At 59.3% G+C, this 17,780-nt stretch overlaps 4 protein-coding genes across 4 annotated transcripts; 1 reads left to right on the plus strand and 3 right to left on the minus strand.

Moving 5' to 3' along the window:
* Window positions 1–1,134: 1,134 nt before the first annotated feature.
* HRG_10764 (sec1 family domain-containing protein) lies at window positions 1,135–3,507 on the minus strand (the record flags this gene model as incomplete). The annotated part of the gene is made up of 5 exons (XM_044869234.1): window positions 1,135–1,777; window positions 1,843–2,686; window positions 2,742–3,127; window positions 3,190–3,406; window positions 3,468–3,507. 5 exons carry the CDS (start codon window positions 3,505–3,507, stop codon window positions 1,135–1,137), a joined length of 2,130 nt encoding a protein of 709 aa, XP_044715583.1.
* A 2,214-nt stretch (window positions 3,508–5,721) lies between these two features.
* HRG_10765 (C-x8-C-x5-C-x3-H type zinc finger protein) lies at window positions 5,722–10,437 on the plus strand (the record flags this gene model as incomplete). The annotated part of the gene is made up of 5 exons (XM_044869235.1): window positions 5,722–6,157; window positions 6,206–7,117; window positions 7,182–7,430; window positions 7,507–7,601; window positions 7,681–10,437. The coding sequence occupies 5 exons, from the start codon at window positions 5,722–5,724 to the stop codon at window positions 10,435–10,437; spliced, it is 4,449 nt and encodes a 1,482-aa protein (XP_044715584.1).
* A 442-nt stretch (window positions 10,438–10,879) lies between these two features.
* HRG_10766 (translin family domain-containing protein) lies at window positions 10,880–11,941 on the minus strand (the record flags this gene model as incomplete). Its single annotated transcript, XM_044869236.1, has 4 exons — window positions 10,880–11,211; window positions 11,324–11,472; window positions 11,552–11,648; window positions 11,761–11,941. The coding sequence occupies 4 exons, from the start codon at window positions 11,939–11,941 to the stop codon at window positions 10,880–10,882; spliced, it is 759 nt and encodes a 252-aa protein (XP_044715585.1).
* Window positions 11,942–13,664: 1,723 nt separating this feature from the next.
* HRG_10767 (glutaminase A) lies at window positions 13,665–16,201 on the minus strand (the record flags this gene model as incomplete). The annotated part of the gene is made up of 8 exons (XM_044869237.1): window positions 13,665–14,032; window positions 14,088–14,290; window positions 14,375–14,613; window positions 14,698–15,205; window positions 15,273–15,385; window positions 15,439–15,596; window positions 15,649–15,947; window positions 16,002–16,201. The coding sequence occupies 8 exons, from the start codon at window positions 16,199–16,201 to the stop codon at window positions 13,665–13,667; spliced, it is 2,088 nt and encodes a 695-aa protein (XP_044715586.1).
* Window positions 16,202–17,780: the final 1,579 nt, after the last annotated feature.

Consider the following 17,780-nt stretch of genomic DNA (forward strand, 5'->3'; position numbering starts at 1 on the left):
TTGCGGTTGCGATGCTGACGATGATGGCCGTGGAGATGGGGCTGTTGGCCCTCTTTTTTTCCCTCCTTGTTCTCTGCCGCTCGCCCCGGCGGAGAGCTTGCGGCAAAAAGCGCCGCCTTCTTTGGCGGGACGTCGCAAGCGGCGGTGATGGGATCGAGCAACTTTCAAGGGACAATGCGTTCGGGAAAAGACGGGTTGGAGAGGTGCTTGAAGGAGCAGAAGAGGGCTGGTTGGAGCACGGTGCCGGCGATTGACGGCTCACGATTGGGGGAAGCGAGGGTGTGGCGCGGGAGACATCAGTCGTGGGCGGAGGGCGGAAGAAGTGGGAGAAGGCAGGGTTTGCGCAGGTGGGATGATGGAGGGAGGGAGAAAACGGGCGTCGAGTCGCAACATCGCGGGCGGGCGGGAGGGCGGCTGGTGGTTAACTATAGGTGGTGGTCCAGTGATGCTTCCGCTTTAGTGGAGGTGCACTAATTAGCAAGAAACCACCTTGCGAATGGCGACAGGCGAGGGAGGGACCAAGAAACAGCGCAAGACAAGAGAGCTGCCGCGGACGATTGGTCCCATCATCCAGGGAATAAAATGAAAGACATCAAAATGGAAAACCAAGTCGACCGTCTCCGACAAGGCCACACCCGGCTGGCCAGCAAACCAACCGCTGGCCGCCTCACGACGCCGCACCAGACCGCCCTGACGCAGGCACGCATCGCAGCGGTTGACTTCGACGGATCAGAGCTGCCGCACTGGCGTAAATACCTCCGTGGCATGGCAAGGGGTGCAGGGTAGTCGGCCCAGGACGACGATTCATCGTGCTGCTCGCCACGGTTGGCTGTTTGATTGGACGCAAGGGGGGTGAATAAAGAGCTTCTGGTTGTTATCAAGACCTGTTGGCATGTATTCTAGCGCCTCCCGGCTTGTTGCGCAGTTACAAATACATGATGAATGACTCCAACAAAGCCTCGTACAAGCTTGACGACCCCTTTCCCTAGAGCCACCCATGCGCTCCATCAGACCCTCATTTGTGCAAGACAAAGCTGGCGCCAGCGTTTCAGACCGCCAGCCGTCGCCCTGCGGGAGCCCCAGGGTCCGTGGCGGCGCCCTGTGCGTCCACGTGTACCATCTTCAACGTCGCTCTCACGCCGACGTGAGCTCATCGCCGAGCCTCTTCAGCTCCTCCCTGATGAACTCTCCCGCATTCACCAGCTCCGTACTCCCGTAGACGACCCTCTTCCTGCCCCGGTCTCCGCCTGTCCGGCTCACCCATTCCTGCAGGTTACCGTACTCCTCCATGCTGCCGCCGCCGACCGTGAAGACGACCGCCTCGCTAAACCCTTGCCTCCGCTGCCCAAACGTCGCCGACTGCCCCGGAATCTGCGCGCCGGGCATCCCTCCGGGTGCGGTGCCGCCGCCGCCGGCCCGCATCGCACTCGGCGGTGGCATCGTCCCTCGAGCGTTGGCTGACCGGGGGTCGAAATACAGGTAATTTTCCGTCTTGGCAATGGCCGACGATGACGCCGTCGTCGGGTCCATGACGGACTCTACTATCTTGGTCACGGTGAGATCCCTGTCGGCGGGAAGGAAGTTCTTGACGCCGCTAATCAAGGATTCGAAATTCGACGACAAGCCAGTCGGAACGCCCGTCTCCTTCAGGCGGTCGGTGAGGCGAGACGAGATGGACGAGAAGCGGCCAAACAGATCCGACGATGATGCTTGCTGGCTAGAGCTGGATGTGTTGTTGATGGTCGTCAATTGCGTCATCTTGGTTGTGGCCCGCACTCTGTTCCCCGGTCAGCAGCCAAACGACACGGCCAAGGACAGAAGCTGCGAGTCGCCGAAACTTACTGCCGGACATAGGCCAGACACGACACATCGGTGCCGGCCGCCTCGAGAGCCTTGCTGAAGCCCTCAAAGTCGGTGCGGCTGACTTCCTGCTCGGTGCTGAGGAACCATATTATGAACAGGCGGAGCTTGTCCAGTGACTCGGTCCCCTTGCCCTCGTCCTTGATTATTTCCATAATCTGCGCCTTTGGTGGCTTCATCACGTTCTCCTCAATCTGGAAGAAGTTGTCGAGCTGGCGGTCCTTGATGCCCGACAGCAGTGCCGCCAAAATGTTCATGTGCATGTCCAGGATGCTCTTGCGCTCCCTCATCTCGGGCAATAGCGTTATCGCCGCCTTGAGATGCTGCGCGCTGGCGCTCGTGTCGTTTTGCAAATCCTCCAGGTCCGTCACCCCGGTCTTCTTGGTGATGGAGGCCGTATCCTCCTTGTACTTGGTCAGCTCGGCGTCAATGTCCTCGGCGACTTGCGGGAAAGGGACGCCAGCGTTCTTGGCCCAAAAGAAGTCGTTAGCGTTAAGGTCGTACGACTTCTTGCTTGTGCCCTTGGCCAGGTTGCCCTCATCGTTGGCCGTCTCTATCGTGATTCGGTTGAGTTTCATGTCGAGGACATCATGGACAAGCGACTGGTAGGTCCACGAGTGCGACAGCATGGGTATCAAATCGACGTTTCGGTCGAGGAGGATGAGAACGGGCCGCGAGCTAGGTGTCCCCGAGGAGGCGGTCGGCCGCGATGCAGAGAAGAGGTTGTCTTTGGAGTTGAGTATGTGATCTCGGAGCTTGCGATCCAGACGCGCGGCCACCATCTCGGCGGCGGCGCCCTTGGGGCAGCGGATGATGGGAATCACGCCTAAGACGCTCCTCGTCAGTGCATGTCGCGCGTTTTTCCCATCTGGCAAACGTACCCATGGTCACGACGACGCTGAATAGCCCGCTCACTATCCTGTCGACTACTGAATCCAGCTCCTCGTCGCTCGTCTTGGCGCTGTTCAAGGCCCAGTACGTGTGTTGGTTCTGCATTCCCAGGCTGAAGAGATCTGGCTCGGCGACGATGAAATTCAGGTACTGATCAAACAGCTGCGCAATCTGATCGGACGTCCCGGCTGTGGCTGTTTTCGTGGCAAAGTCCTCCAGCAGTACTCTGGGGAGAGAGGAGAGGAAGTTGATGTAAGCTGGGGAGTAGAGGCCCTTTTGGAGATCGCCCGTGATGTTTTGAAGATTCTGCTCGTTCGGCTCGAGGAGATAGATGACGGGGACGTCGGGTATGGGGTGGCGCGGACTTGCGATGTGCCTGAGAATTGGGTGTTTAGAGGGAGCCGCAGCTGCGGGATGGCGAGAGCCTGTTCGACGTACATGTGCATGGTTATGCCCATGGATCGCAGGTCGCTGACGCGCATGACACTGCTGATGACATCGCGCCCTAGGTCGTCGAAAACAAGAACTTTCCAGATGGGGTTGCCGTCAGCGTCGAGTATGGGGGCGACTGGCGCGAGGAGCCCGTTGGCCTGGACTTCGTCGGACTCGGTGGATTCGACCGTCTCGTTGAGGTTGAGGATCCTTTTGAGAGAGGCTGCGAGATGTATGGTTAGCATTTCTGATTATACAAAGGCTTCGATGCGCGAGCCGCCTACCGATCTGGCGATCCCGCAGCGAGATCCCTTTGGCAGCCATGGCGAGACAAAGCCCGCTATTGGAGCGTGCGCCGGCCGTAGGCAGTGTAGGGGGGCGACCGCAGCAAGCTTCGGGGGTTTTTCCTGAGACCAATGTGGGTTTGTGACGGCAGAGACAGAGAGAGGAGCTGGCGCGGAGAGTGACTTGAGGCCCCGCACTTGTCGGGGTGTAGGAGGATGAGGTCACGATATCATCACGGCCAAGTCGACGGCGAAGCTCCCACGGCAGTCCCACCACTCAGCCAGCAGTGGACTCCCGCACCTGCCACAGCCGACGCGCACGGGGCGGGCTCATTCGCTGCAGCGGGCCGACAGTGGCCCCGGCGCGGGTACTTGGTACCTGGTACAGCTCGTCCTGCCCTCGCCTTCTAAAATAAGCCGCGGGTGGGGCTGGGGCGGTTTGTTGCCGCCTTGCTTGCTGCCTGAGATATTGGGCCAAACAGGGAGGACCTAACTTTACAACCTGCCTACCACCCTGCTGCGCTGCACGCTCGACTTTTCCCGCCCCGACGACACTCCATCAACATCCGCCTCAATCCATCCACCTCCGCGACCCCGTACATCGCCAGATAAAGCACCCGCCGAGCTGCGGCGCAGGCCTCAATCTCGCGACAACGTGAGCTGAGCGCTTCCTCTGCCGCCGCCGTCACCGCCGCTGCCGACGTGGCCATCTCGGGCGCGCCATTTGCGGTGCTCGCTCGCGGCCACGCAACCTCGTCTTCCCTCTGCTTCTCTCACCATCTCACCCTTTCTCTCACCCACCTCAGCTCTCGCTCTTCCATCTCTGTCTACTTTTGCGGATCATGCTGTAAAACAGGCGGACTAGAGGGGATCATGACCTGGCAGCATTTAAACGCGCAGAAGGATTAGACTGCTGCGAGGACACGCGCGCTCTGGTCGCTGGGTATGACTTTGACCTTGAGCCCCCCTCCCTCCCCCCCCTTTCCACCCATGCCCTCCCCCCTTCTAGCACTCCCCATGCCACTGGCATATGCCTCTTCAGACGTTGTCGCTGCGACCCTTTGGCTCCGTTGCAGCACCTCCAAATGAAGCTCAGCAGCGTCACTGTATCTTGTGATTCCTTCATTCACGAGCAATGAACTGTCGTCGACATGAGACGCGCCCGGCCATGAAAATGCGGGCTCAGCCGCACACAGGTGCTTGGCTTGGGGAGCTGACTGGCAGCCATTTTGACTAAAGGAATGGGGCCGTTTGTCGAGCAGCATGGCCCAGCCAATGGCGGACCTCGACGGCTTGGGGCTGCGAGGAGGCACATCACATATCTTGGGACAGCTCGTTTGAACGGGGCGTGTCTTGCGATAAAAGTGACGGATGCTCCATCACGAGGATATAATTCTCTTCTTTCGCCTAAAATTTTTCTCTTTTTTTTTGGTTTGCGAGGATGCAGTCCGTTCGAATCAGGGATGGCGGCGTCGGCTTTGTCGGCCGCTGGAAGAACGCCTCCAAAATGCGCGCGCCCAATCTGGCACCGACAGAACCTTTGATCATCGCAGCTCAGCTCAACCAGCCTTCATCAATTCGGAGACGTCCTCCAGGGCTGACGCCGTTGTCTGCGGCAGGTGGCACGATTGTCTGTTGAGAAATGGATTGACCATCACCTTTCTCTCGGTCGCAGCCGTCGCCTGCCAACGTCAATGTTCCTCGCATCACCCTGGCAGCCCGGACGTCGCGGCATTTTCGTCAACTTCATTTCTCCTCCACGCTCGCATACCACTCTTCATCACCCTTTCCGCTTTTTGCACGAGGCTAACATATTCTCGTTGGTCGCTGCTACAGGCCCTCTTGGAAGCCATCCTGCGACATCGAATCCCTGCCATCTTTCCCGTTGCGGATTAGCGTCCGCCTCGCCCAGATAGCCGACGCTCAGCCGCTAACAACGGCGGGCCTGCCCGAGGTTCCCGCGCACGTGAGCTTTGACGGTCAGTACCTCGATCCCTTCCCCGGTCTGGTAGGCAAGGCGCCTTGGCGTGCTGCAACCACCTCTCATGACATGCTCTCCCTCTTGCCGTATCATTGCACCCTGCTCCAGCCACATCCGCTTCCACGCATCGCGATGCTACCGGGAGACAGATGCGTCGGTCGGGCTCCCAGTAGGAGTGCTGTCCGGCAGCGGCGACCTTGACTAACGTGCAAATGCCAGCCCTAGACTCTCCGCTCGGCTGCTTGGTGCATCGTCGCCTGCTCCTCTCCCATCATGCAGCCCTGGCCTGACCAGGGCCAAAACGGCGCCGATGGACATGATTCATGGCACTCGAGCTTCATGTTTTCCGCCCAGACCGGCCAGTTCGACCCGAGCCAGGAGCAATGGCCGGACCAGCCAATGACGGGCCAGGCCACCGCCTTCTCCCAAATCGGCCACGACCTTCCCGATGCTTCTGCTCAAGACTACGACTTCGACCCTGTGCACCACGGCGCTGCTGGTGCCTTTCTTGGCGACCAGCACTTGACCAACTCCCAGTCAGGCCAGACCGGCTTCCACGGCGCCGCCGGGCACGGCTCCATGCCCCTCAATCAGCACCAGCAGTTCTCCTCTGCCAGCCAGGATATCTTGGATCCTGCCTTCACCAACATCCACCCAGACTTGTTTGGGTCGCAGCAACAGCAGCATCAAGGAAAGGTGAATCTTTCTGGTGCCGGCATCGCTGGAGGGGGCATCGGCCCGATTGGTGTCGGCCAAGGCCAGAATCACGGCCAGGTCTTTGCTCAGCACGACTACTCGTTCACGCCGCAAGGCGGCCAGCCGTTCGGCCCCTCTCCTGGCCCCGCCCAAGCTCCACAGTACAGCCCCCCTCCCTTGATGCCTCGTCCGGGCTCAAGCCGCCAGCAGAGTCATACGTCGTTGCAACAGCACTTTGACGGAAACAACAACCTCCACACCGGGTTTCCCCAGAACCAGGCGTTCGCACAAGCTCCACAGCAGACTCCTCTCCATCATCATCGCCAACATCAGCAGCAGCAGCAACAACCGCAGCAGCAACAGCAGCCGCGACCATACTCTGCCGCAGATCAGCCATTTGCACCCTCCACAAACGGACAGCCAGACCACTATCAAGTCGGGCCGCACGCCCACCTGGCATACCCCCAGTTCCAGGATCAAGTCGCACAATCGCATCTGCAACAGGCTCGATTCCAGCAACCCGGCTTTGTACCCCAGAAGCCGAACACATTTCAACAACCAGGGCCGGGCTCTGTCGGTTCCATATCCATCGACGAGCAGCAGACGAGGCAGCCGCAGGCGGCTGGTCTGCAGAACCCTTCCGCTGTTGGCCATGCTCAGCCGGCGCTGAATCAGCACCCATCTGTCGATGCCGACGAGCAGTCGCCGGCCAAGAAGAGAAAGCGCTCGACTAGGAGCGCTTCGGAGGTTACGAGTGCGGAATCGCCAGCTCCTATTGGGGCCGATTCGTTGTTGGCCGAATCTGGGGCACGAAAGGCTGAGGATGTGGTTTCGCTTCAGGCCCCTGTTCCGTCTGCCGAGGAAGCCAGCTTGATAGCTGAATCGGCCAAAAGATCCAAGCCCGCTCAGAGGAAGCTCCCCGCTGCAAAGGCGCTGCCATTTCTCGCACACTGTGGAACCATCAAGCTCCCTGGTAAGGCTTGCTCGTGGGCCCCCCTCTTTCTCATACCGCAAGACTAAGCAGAGTATGCGGTCAGTTCCCAAAAGCTACGACAAACTAGCACCACTGGTCGCGGTGCCCCCGCGCAGTGGCAAGCCCGCTGTCCCTGGTCTGGGTTACGATTTGCCATGTGAGATTCAAGGCAGATTCACCAGCCAGTACAAGCCGTCTTTCGACAAACCTGGCCTAGATGAAAGGAGAGAAGAAGCCAAAGATCTCCTCGACGACTACGATCGCTCGATGAAGGCGTTGGGCAAGCGACAGCCAAAATACACAGAGTATCCACGTACGTACAGATGACAAACCCCTCCCCTCTTGATCGATGATGAGGCGCTGGCTAACAAGTCTCTGACCCCCCATAGATGCCTTCAAAGAACAGCTTAAAGCCGACGAGGCCTCCAAGAACAAGGCGGAGAAGAGGGCCAAGAAGGAGCTGGAGGAGGAGCGAAACAAACCCGTAAGTATTCAGGCCCATGATTCCCCCCCCCTTGTCTCTCACCAAAATCAAAGAGGCAAGGAACTGACTCGCTCGACAGGTTCGAGCCCCTGTGCGACCCGCGGACCCTGCTGCGGCCGCCGCCTGGGATATCATTGGGATCGTGCACATCGACCAGGCCGTCTCCCGCACGAGTGCCCTCATCGCCGGTCGTGTGCAGCAGGCCGGCGAATCTCTCATCAGCCTTCGCGGCGAGGCAAACCGCGCCAAGCTGGCGTTGGATCAGGCGATGAAGGACAAGAAACCCGACGCCGAAATCGCCAAGTTGAGGCAAGAGGCAGACCTGAAGAAGGAAACTCTCTACCAGGCCCTGGATGCCATCGTCGAACACGCAGACGATGCTGTGCTGGACAATCTCGGTGGGCACCAGAAACTTGTTCTCAGCTTGGTCAACACCTTGATTTCGTGCATCAAGGCCGGTGATTTTTCTGGGAAACTAGCCAAGATTGTGCTCGAGCTCTTCACACACTTGACCATGACCAAGAAGATTGTCGAAACCACAAACTTCGACACGGTGCGGAAACGGCTGGAGGACAAGGGTGACGACGAGGTCAAGGACTTGGTTCGCGAGATTTCGTCCAAAATTAGAAAGTTTACCAGGGCGAACGAGTCCGACACGGCAACAGGGTACACCGGGACCTCGGCAGCCAGCAGAGCGAAATCAGGGACCAGGTCCTCCGGGTCTGGGGATCCCTCGTCGAAGAGGAGCAGAGATGATGACTCCGATGTGACTCGCAATGTCAAGAAGATCGCTGTCGAGCCTGGTAGCTCCTCACTGCTGAGCAAGAAGCTTGGCCAGCCTAAGAGCCACCCCCAGTTCGCCTCGAGGGCGGGTGCGGCTGCGGCATCGAAGCCGGCCATGTCTATCTTGCCTGGCAAACCACGACCGGTCCCCAAGCCGGCCGCCAAACCACAGGAGCAGCCAGCGGCAGCTGAAAGCCCAAGCACTTCCGCCGATGAAAAGGGCAAGGCAGAAGCGAAGAGGACAGCTGCTAAACTGGAAGCCAAGCCGGCGACCGCGAAGAAAGAAACGAGGCCCTCGGCAGCTTCCGGCGCTGTGTCGAGCATCTCATCACTACTCGACTCCATCAATGCGAAGAAGCCGGATCACGTGGCGGTGGCGGTGGCGGCCGCGTCACGGGAGGGAAAGAGATCACAGACGCCCGAGACCCCGGGGCAAACAGCCAAGCGGCTCCGCAAGGAGGCGCGGCGCAGGCTTCGTGTGAGCTGGAAGCCCGAGGGTGAGTTGGTTCAAATCAAGGTCTTCGAGAAGGATGACGACGAGGACGAGGGCCGGGGCATGAACATGATCAGAGATGCCGCAGACGACCGCTCCGAGGGAATGGTCCTCAAGCGGCGCGCCAACGAAACCATGGAGGATGAAGACGACGATATCCCATACCGGCCGTGGACTGCGCCGACCGCCATGAACCTGTCGAACCTCCCGGAAGAAATGCGAAAAAGGAGCTACGTGACACGCGGGGGTCGCCTTGTCTTTAGCACCGAGGAGCAGAAGCTCATGGCCGAGCGGGAACAGCGCGAGCTCATGGTCATCTACACGGACCCGGCCGACATTCCACCAACGCCCAAGTCGCCTCCGCCTGAGGCACCCACCACCGGCGCCGAAACCAAGGTCGGGCGACTTCCTGAAGACGAGCCCATGTTCAGCGAGATCCATCTGCGATGGAAAGAAGGGGAGCAGATGGGCCTTGACAAAGCTTGCCTCGCGGCAACGAAGCGCCTCAATCCAAAGGGCCATGTGTCGACGAAACTAGACTCCATCCTGGGGCGTCTCCACCAATCGGGCTCCGGCGCAGGGCGGCAGCCATCATCGTCCACCCAAGCGGCGACCGTGAGCACAGCATCGGCGTCGAAAAACATCAACGTTCCTCTCGCCATGGGACCTGCTGTGGAGGCGTATATTTTGGGCTGGCTAAATTGGGATAGGATCGGATCGTGGCGCGACCCGAATCCCGTCCACGTCGACGTATCGCGCGTGCACCAATACAGCAGCTCCGATGTCCAGGCCGTGGGCAAGGCCGTAGAGAGCGTGGCTACGAGCCTTGCCGGCAAGCCATACCCTGCCTCTTCGCCTCCAGAATGGCTGATGAAGGACGGGGAACGGGTACGAGAGTGGTGGTTGGGCTATAACAAGGAGACTGCAGCAAGGCAGAGAAAGATGGAGGAGGAGAGCGCTCGGGCCGGAGCCGAGGCCAGTGCGCTCGGCACGGCGGGCCAGGGATCCGGCAACGCGCAAGACTGGAGCGCCTACTACGCGCAACAGCAGCAGCAGGCGTATGCACCGTACATGGCCCTGCTGCAACAGATGACGGGAGGCCAGCAGCCGAAGCCGCAACCGCAACCGCAGCCGCAGCCGCAGCCGCAGCCGCAGCAGCAGCATATGGCGCAGCAGCCATCCGCTGCTGCAGCGACCGTTGGTCACCAGCCACAGATTCTCGACAGCCAGTTACAGTCGATACTCGCGGCCATCAACCAGCCAAGCCACACGCAGACAAATGCCGGTGGCTACGACGCCACGTATCAGGCCTTATCCCAAGCGAGTCAGAGCCAGCAGCAGGCATCGGTATACCCGGGAGACCGTGACTGGGACCGGAACGAGAACCAGGGCGGCCGAGTCGAGCAGCACAAGGGGGATACCAAGGATGGTCGCAAGAAGAAGAGCACGCTGCCACCTCATAAGCCGGTGAACAAAGCACTCATAGGCACGAAGCCGTGCACATTCTGGCAGCAGGGCAAGTGCGCGCGAGGCGACAAGTGCACTTTCAGGCACGACTAGCGAGCATGGTTATTGAATGCCCTGGGGCCCGATTGCTTCACCTTTGTCCTTTACTTTGCTGAGCGTTGGAATTGCCCAGAATAGGGGGGCATGGCGTAGGCTATCTGAGCCTCTCGGCTTGGCGTGGTCAGACTTGGTGAGATCTCTGCGCGAGTGGATCCAAGGTCGATTCGGTCTGCAATTTTCTTGGGCAGTCTGGATGACACGGTCAGGGGCATGATGGAAGAGTGTGGACAAATGTACAATAAACGACAGGCAACCAACAGGCCAGTGGAACTGAAGAGCATAGCAAGGGAAGCCACGAGACTCAGACAGACGTACTTCATCTATTTGCATGACCATGATAACTTTAGAGGCTGCGATGCCATTGCGATGTCTTGACACGTCGGCTGCGCGCTGGGCCAACCTGAAGACCAGCAACATGCTCTCTTGTTGGGGGGTTTCATTCCTCCGTCTTCATGTCCGTATCGACCGCGCTGGGCCTGGCAACGAGGCCCCTGAGGCTGAGGTCGTAGACGACGTCCTCGACCCTCTTGACGTCGTACTTGACGGCGTCGGCGCGCTTGCGGAGAATGTCGTTCTTGAGGTTGAGCAGCTGGAAGCCGGCAAAGAGGTCCTTGACAAAGGCGCTGATGACCATGGGCAGGTCAAAGTCGCCGTGGGTGACGGCGTTTGTGGCGAGGCGCGACAGGTCCTGCGTCAGGTCGGTGAGGGCGAGCAGGTACTCCTCGATGGTGAGGTGGAAGGCGTCACGATCCTTGAGGTTGGTGGGGGCTGGGGGGGGCGGTTTGCACTCCCGCCGTTAGCTGGGTGGACACACGCAGACGTGGGACCTCCTTGGCTGGATGGGGAGCATGCTCTCTCCGAGATGGTATGGGCTGCGCACCGGAGAAGATGGCCCCGAGCTCTTCCAGCGTCAGCAGCCGGCCGACCTGGCCTGGTGCCGCCGCCGACGAGGGGAAGCCGCCGAGCCAGGCGCAGTAGATGGCGGTGCCCATGGCGCTCTGCACGGCGCGCGACCACTTGGAGTTGTACCTGGGCGAGTTTCGCGATGCCGCGTCAGCAGTCTTGCACCTCGAGGGAACAAGAGCACGGTAGGTGATTAGACACAGACTTGTAGTACGCGTGCTTGGAAGCCAGGCCGTCGAGCTCCTTGACGACGGCCACCTCATCCCGCACAGCCTTTTCGACCTGGGCCACGAGCTCTGCATCTGTCGCGCAGCCGGGAAAGAATCAGCCTTTTTGCCTGGCATTTATTTCACCCCCCCCCAACCCCAGAGGACGGAGGCGGCGGGGTCCCAAGGACGGGACGAGCAAACCCACAGCGCGAGCGCGGCGTCGAGTGCACGCGCGACAGCAGGCCCTGGGCGGCGGCGACGGCGCGGTCCAGGCGCTGCACAATCTGGCCCAGGGCGTCGCGCACCTGCGTCTCCTCGTCCACCTTGGCCTCGAGGTAGGCGAAGATGGACGGGTCCAGCAGCGGCGCGGGCGGGGCTGAGGACATGGCGCGCGAAGAAAACCGTTGTTGGTGTCGGGGAAGAGGCTGACTGACTGGCTGGCTGTTGCAGGCGGCCTCGAGAGGGTTGTGGTTTGTCGTGATGATCTGTGTGTGCGCAAGGATGGGGTTGTGCGAGGTGTGAGGGAAAATAGGCAGAGCAAACGCCACAAATACCCTGGGTCGAAATGGCGAGCACAGGATTGGAGCAACGTGAGGTTCGACATGGTTTTATTTCCTCTTGGGCTGCTACCTCTGGTCGTCTCGCTCTGCGGCGTTGCGGTCCCTGGTGGGCAGAATTTTCACGGCCTGGTTCACAGCAATCATCACAGCCATCTTCACAGGGCGATGGCATCTCGGTGGCGAGAGCCTCATAGCTCCCCACGCAGGAGTTTGTTTACTCTTGCTTTTCAGCGGTTACAGTGGTTGAAACTCATCCAACGTACGAGACTCCCTCCCTCTTCCTCGCATCGCAAGGCGCTCATGACCGCCAACATCGTGCGTACACAACCCGGAACCCCAATTACCGCACACGTCAGGCAGTTCATTTTCCTTCTTCACCACCCAGGCAGAGCCCGAGCTAGCAATGAAAGATTGGCGTCTTCGCATCACCTGAAGGCAGTGTGGTACCAGGGACACAGTGGCCGAGCTCATGCGCAAGGCGCAGAGGAGCGACAGGCCGGGCTCCAAAAATGAGGATAATCACAGATGACCTCCAGTGGAGGACTTCCAGAGATTAAACTGAAAAGAACAGATACTACACTTGATCTAAGCCAAAAGGCAAAGAGAGCTAAGGAAGAAAGGAAGGAAAGACTGGGGAAACGAGCGTGCTCGCGGCGAGTATTTATACCCGTGCCCAGGGCGGTGTGTGGGGGCCAGGGGGGCAGAATTGGGCCAATCAAGGCGACGGGCCTGCCTGGTGCCTGAGGCGGTAAGGCAGAGAGGCTCGAGCTGTCAGAATGGCATGACGTAATTAGCGGCATTGCACTTCGTATTCGTACCCATTGTGCAAGGAGCTCAAACATTTGCACAGCAATGACCAAGAGAGACGATGCATCGACCACGAGGCGAGATGCAGATGCACGGCGACAATCCATGGCACTCCCGACGGCCGAGACGAGCGCCCCGATGGCCTGGTTCCGCCATCTCCCCGCACGGCGCAAACCTCAATGCTGAGTCGCGTTAATCGAGCAGCCAGGCGAACAGGCCGCCAAGTACCGGCTCGGGAAAGCAGTCACTTCAGTGTATCATCTTGAGCACCCGAGCAAGCTATTCATTAAGCAGCCGAGTATATGAACCGTTCGCCACCACCTGGCCCGCCGCAGACGGCAGCGGGCCGAGCATGCAGTTAATGAGTGCGGGCTTGAGATATATACAATAGCGTAGGGGCGGCCGACAATATATAACGGGGAGAAGAACAAGGTTATCGGGAGCGCAGGAGCCGAGGCCGGGAATGATGCTGTGGTATTTATACTCCCTGGGTATTCTTCGACCCTCCACTCCCCCATCCGTCAAGCGCCAGCGAGGAAAAGACACTGCGCTGGACGCATTGTGCGGCGAATCAAGTCTGCAGTCTCGCGCTCGTGTTGTTGATCCCGTGTCCCGTCCAGGGCGGTTGATGCAGTCTGCAATCTCGTGCTAGTGCGATTGATCCAGGGACCCGTCCAGGGCGGTCGGTCCGGTTGGGAATCGCGCGTCTCCTCTCGAGACTCTTGGCCACTTCCTCGTCCCTCTATCCATCCCCCTGCCCATTGAGGGCGAGCAGGGAAAAGACACCACCCTGGACGGGCCGTGCGGTGAACTCAATCCCACGCGGGTATCCGCCCGACTCCACGTCGTAGAGATCGGTAAACGCACGCCACGTAGTTGTGCGGTTGATCCAGTCTGCAATCTTGCGGATAAACATGTCACGCGTCTCCTGCTTGGCCACTGCCGCGGCGAACAGTTCCCAGTCGACTTTGGTGAGAGTGCCGCGCGTGTCGAGGATGACGCCAAACTGCTGTTGCGCGCTGAGGTAAAAGTCGCTCTGCATGTCGTAGATGGACTGCGGGATCAAGTCGAGACCGAGCAACTTGTCTGAGTAAATGTTGTACAGCAGGCCTGCGACAGCAACGCGTCAGCAATGGAACTCCAGGGAACAAGGGCAAACACATACCGTGGGTGTCGGGACTGTCGTACTGGAGCATGGTGTGCCTGGGGTTGGCCCCGGTGTTGACGCCATGCTCCGTCCAGAACTTGAGGTAATCGGCTGCGGTCGTCGAGTAGTTGTCGCTTTGGTCCTGGTGGCCCGTCAAGTCTGCTATTCTCGACATGGCCTCGAGGGCGATGATGCCCTTGATTGCGAGGTTGGTTTGGTTGCTGTTGGCATCGTCGTCGGTCAGCTCCCATCTCGCCACCAACAGGCACCCAACAGGCACCCAACAGGAGGAAATCTCTACTTACGCAAGATGACCAGCGAAATCATCCGTAGAGAGCTGGTTGGCGGGGATCTTGGCGTCCTGAATCAAGTACTGGGCCCACTTCTCCAGCAGATCCCAGTTGTCGGCGAGATACTTGTTGTCTCTCTTCTTCTGCGCGTACGCCAGCATCATGATGACCATGTTTCCGCACTCCTCCAATGGCATGGGCTCGTCATCTCCCTTGGGGTGGCCCAGAGCAACGGGGTACCGCCCAAGATCATGCTGTCAATTGTCAGCGTCGCCTTCGACCATGCCTTTTTACCCCGGCTGGGAGGATGTGACCGGAAGTGGGCCGTTGGTGCTCACCTGGGCGTAGTTGTTGGGGTAGTGGGTCCGGCCATTCTCCAGCAGCGGGTCGAGCATGTAGCGGATGAGGTCGGGGTTGAGATACAACAGGATGGGGAAGGCTGGGAAGATGACGTCGACGGTTTGTATGTCGCTGTTGGAGCTGATTTCTTTGAGGAAGACGAGCGTCTGCTGCTGGGTACCGGTGATGCCAAGCGCGCCAAAGACCTGGCGAACAGACAGACTGGTGATCGTCAGGTAATCGTCGCCGGCAGCAGCCCTCGAGTCCTGGGCTACACGAGCATCGAGCCGTTCCGAGTGCTGGCTGGCAAATCCGTAGTCCTTGTAAAAGTAACTGACGAGCTGGTCCTCGGAGAACCACTGCTTCCAAAGCGAGGGAACGGCCCGGGGGTTAGCCTCCTTGCCCTGGAAGTTGATGGCATCGTCCTGGGTGTAGCCAATGGTGAAGAGCGTGCTGGCCCAGTCGTTTCCAACGTCACCGAGGTCGCGAGCAAAAGCAAAGACGGGCCTATGCCGATTAGCATGCACCCGGCTTACTCGAACGTCGGGAGAGGGAGTCAGGGGCCGCGACTCACCATCGGTCATTGATGGCTCGAAAGTTCCTATCAATGTCACCGCTAAGACGGCCGTCATTGAGGAACTTCCTGCGCACGTCGGTATCCGCTCCAATTTGGTAGCTGAGGCCGGGCTGTCCACGCATTAGTCGGGACGACGGTCGATTTCCTCGCGCACTCGACATACCTTTTCGCCAGTGGCCCAGTACCAGTTGCCCCACGAAGCAATTTCGTTGACGTCTTTAAAGACTTGCTGGTCCTTGCGGGAAAACTTGTGGTAGCGCACGCCATCCCTGGAGTGGCTCTCCCACTGGATGGTGGCGGCGACGTCGCCACTGGCCCATTCTGTACGCGTCTGTCAGTCAACGTTGAGACAAGTCACGGTGAGGAAACGCACCTCCAGACACGTCGCAATAGACTTGGACCTTGTGACTTCGGCCGTCGAGCGACTTGGCAGAGACCTCGAGGTAGGATGAAGTGACGGACTGCCTGCGCATGTCGTCATAGAAGACGGGGGACAAGAATTTGATGGACAGCTGGACCTTGCCGTCAACGTTCATGATGAAGGTGGTCCTGGTCGAGGTGTACTCGAGCGACACCTGGTCGACGACGGGAGGCGAGTCGGGGGCGTCTCCCATCCAGTTGAAGGCCTTGCCGTCGACCTTGACGAACCCCTGCCATCCTTGGATTGCTTGACTATACGAGGTGTCAGCCAATGAGTTTCGTCCTGTAGACAGACAAGAGACCTACGTCCAGAAGCGAGGCCACTGGCCCGGCAAATAGCCACTTGGTTTGCCATCGGTGCGGCCGTTGAGCCAGACGTTGAGGTAGGGCGAGCGAACGGCCAACGGAGCGGCGGGGGGCCTGGCAGGGGTGAACTTTGATTCCGCATCGGCCTCCCGCCCGAGGACGGCGAGAAGGGCGGCGGCGGCCAGCCGAATGAACTTCATGGCGCTGTCACGAGCCTGGCTCTTGGCAAGGAGGGGATGGACCTGGGGCCGTGACTGACAGTGGAGAGCCGAAAGGAGGGTGGGGTTAAGAGATGAACAACGAGTAGAAGGGGAACAATGACACGAGTGGGCGGGAATGAAGCCGTATATTTATGATGGCAAACTTAACGAGAGGCTGAGATGCAGGGTCTAGATGGAAGGCGGATGCTCGACTGTACTTCAGGCTTGGAATGATCTTGAAAGGGAGGAGACGAGGGAAGGGGGCGGTGGGTGTGAGATGAGGAAGGCGGGGGGGGTATCGGGAAGAGGGAGGGAGAGATGGAAGGAGCTTCCACTCCAGATGGGTGCAAGAGGAAGGAAGGGGCGGGTGTAAGTGGGCGAGCGGGCCGTCCAACGAATGACTCGATGTATGTAAGTGAGTGAACAGACGAAAGAGTGACTGAATGACGGTCCAGCGTGTAAGGCAAGGTGAGTGCAGAGCGAAGGCGCGAGGCCAAGGCACCAATTGGGTCGAGACGAACCGAAGGAAGCCGGCTATTCAGCTAGACAGGAGCAAGGAGCCAGCAACGGTCAGGCTGAAGCTAAGAACTGGAGGCAAAAGAGACGGTTCAGTCACTCCTTCATTTCATTACCAGGCAAGGAACGGACCACGAGGTGGGGTGGGGGAAAGGGAGGATACCGGTTCCTGTGGCATCGGTCGACTTGACGGCGCTGCTTCGTCTGGCACGAGGGCTGAGACCGGGAGAGAAGCGGGCTGGGCTGGAAGGGAGGGGAGCAAGTCGAATAGAGATCTGTGCCGTGCTGCCTCGTTGCCTCGTTGCCTCGTTGCCTCGTTGAGCCTCTAAACGTGATCAAAATGAGTGAGAGAGAGGCGCAAGCTAATGTGCCATCGCATAACGGGCAGGCAGGAGTGGTACTAGAGAATTAGAGGGTAGAAAGGGCAGGCTGGCGCGCAGACAGCGGCACGGGTTCAGTCTCGGGGCTAAATGAGCGGATGAGCGACAGACGCAAGAAAGGGTAGCAAGGCAAGGGAAGGGAAGGAAGAGGCGGAGGGGAGAGTAAAGGGAAACTTTATATTGCAGGCAACGACAACCGACTGCGGCCGTTTCTCTTTTTCCTTTTCCTTTTCAGGTCCCTGTTTTCTCGAGTCGGGCTTACAGCAAAGGCGGAGTCTCCCTTGAACACACAAGACCTGGGAACCGTTCCGAGACGGTGTTATCAAAGTCGGTCTCGCCATCTCCCTCGGCCTGCTCTGTGCGGCCACTTGGGCCGACGACAAGTGTCCCGCAGACTCGTGGCCGCGCAATGGAACGACTGCGTCCACAAGCCGCGGCCAAGGACAGGGTGGGAATAAATGCAACAGCTCTTTTTGGTCGTCATGTCTGACTGTCAGCCTGCCGATCCATGCCCCCAATGCCCACCCCGTCCTGTGGTCGACCCAAGGACACATGATTCTCCAAAAGAAAAGACGCCAAGGCAAGTCCAGTCCTCGTTGGCCATGTACAAGGGAGGAGGGCCTGGCCACGCTGTAGTGTATGTGACACCTCACTGCCGTGTTCCCGGGAAGTGTTCCCGGGAA

The sequence above is a fragment of the Hirsutella rhossiliensis genome (assembly GCF_020360975.1).
Source record: "Hirsutella rhossiliensis strain HR02 chromosome Unknown scaffold00017, whole genome shotgun sequence".
NCBI classification, from domain to species: Eukaryota; Fungi; Ascomycota; class Sordariomycetes; order Hypocreales; family Ophiocordycipitaceae; genus Hirsutella; species Hirsutella rhossiliensis.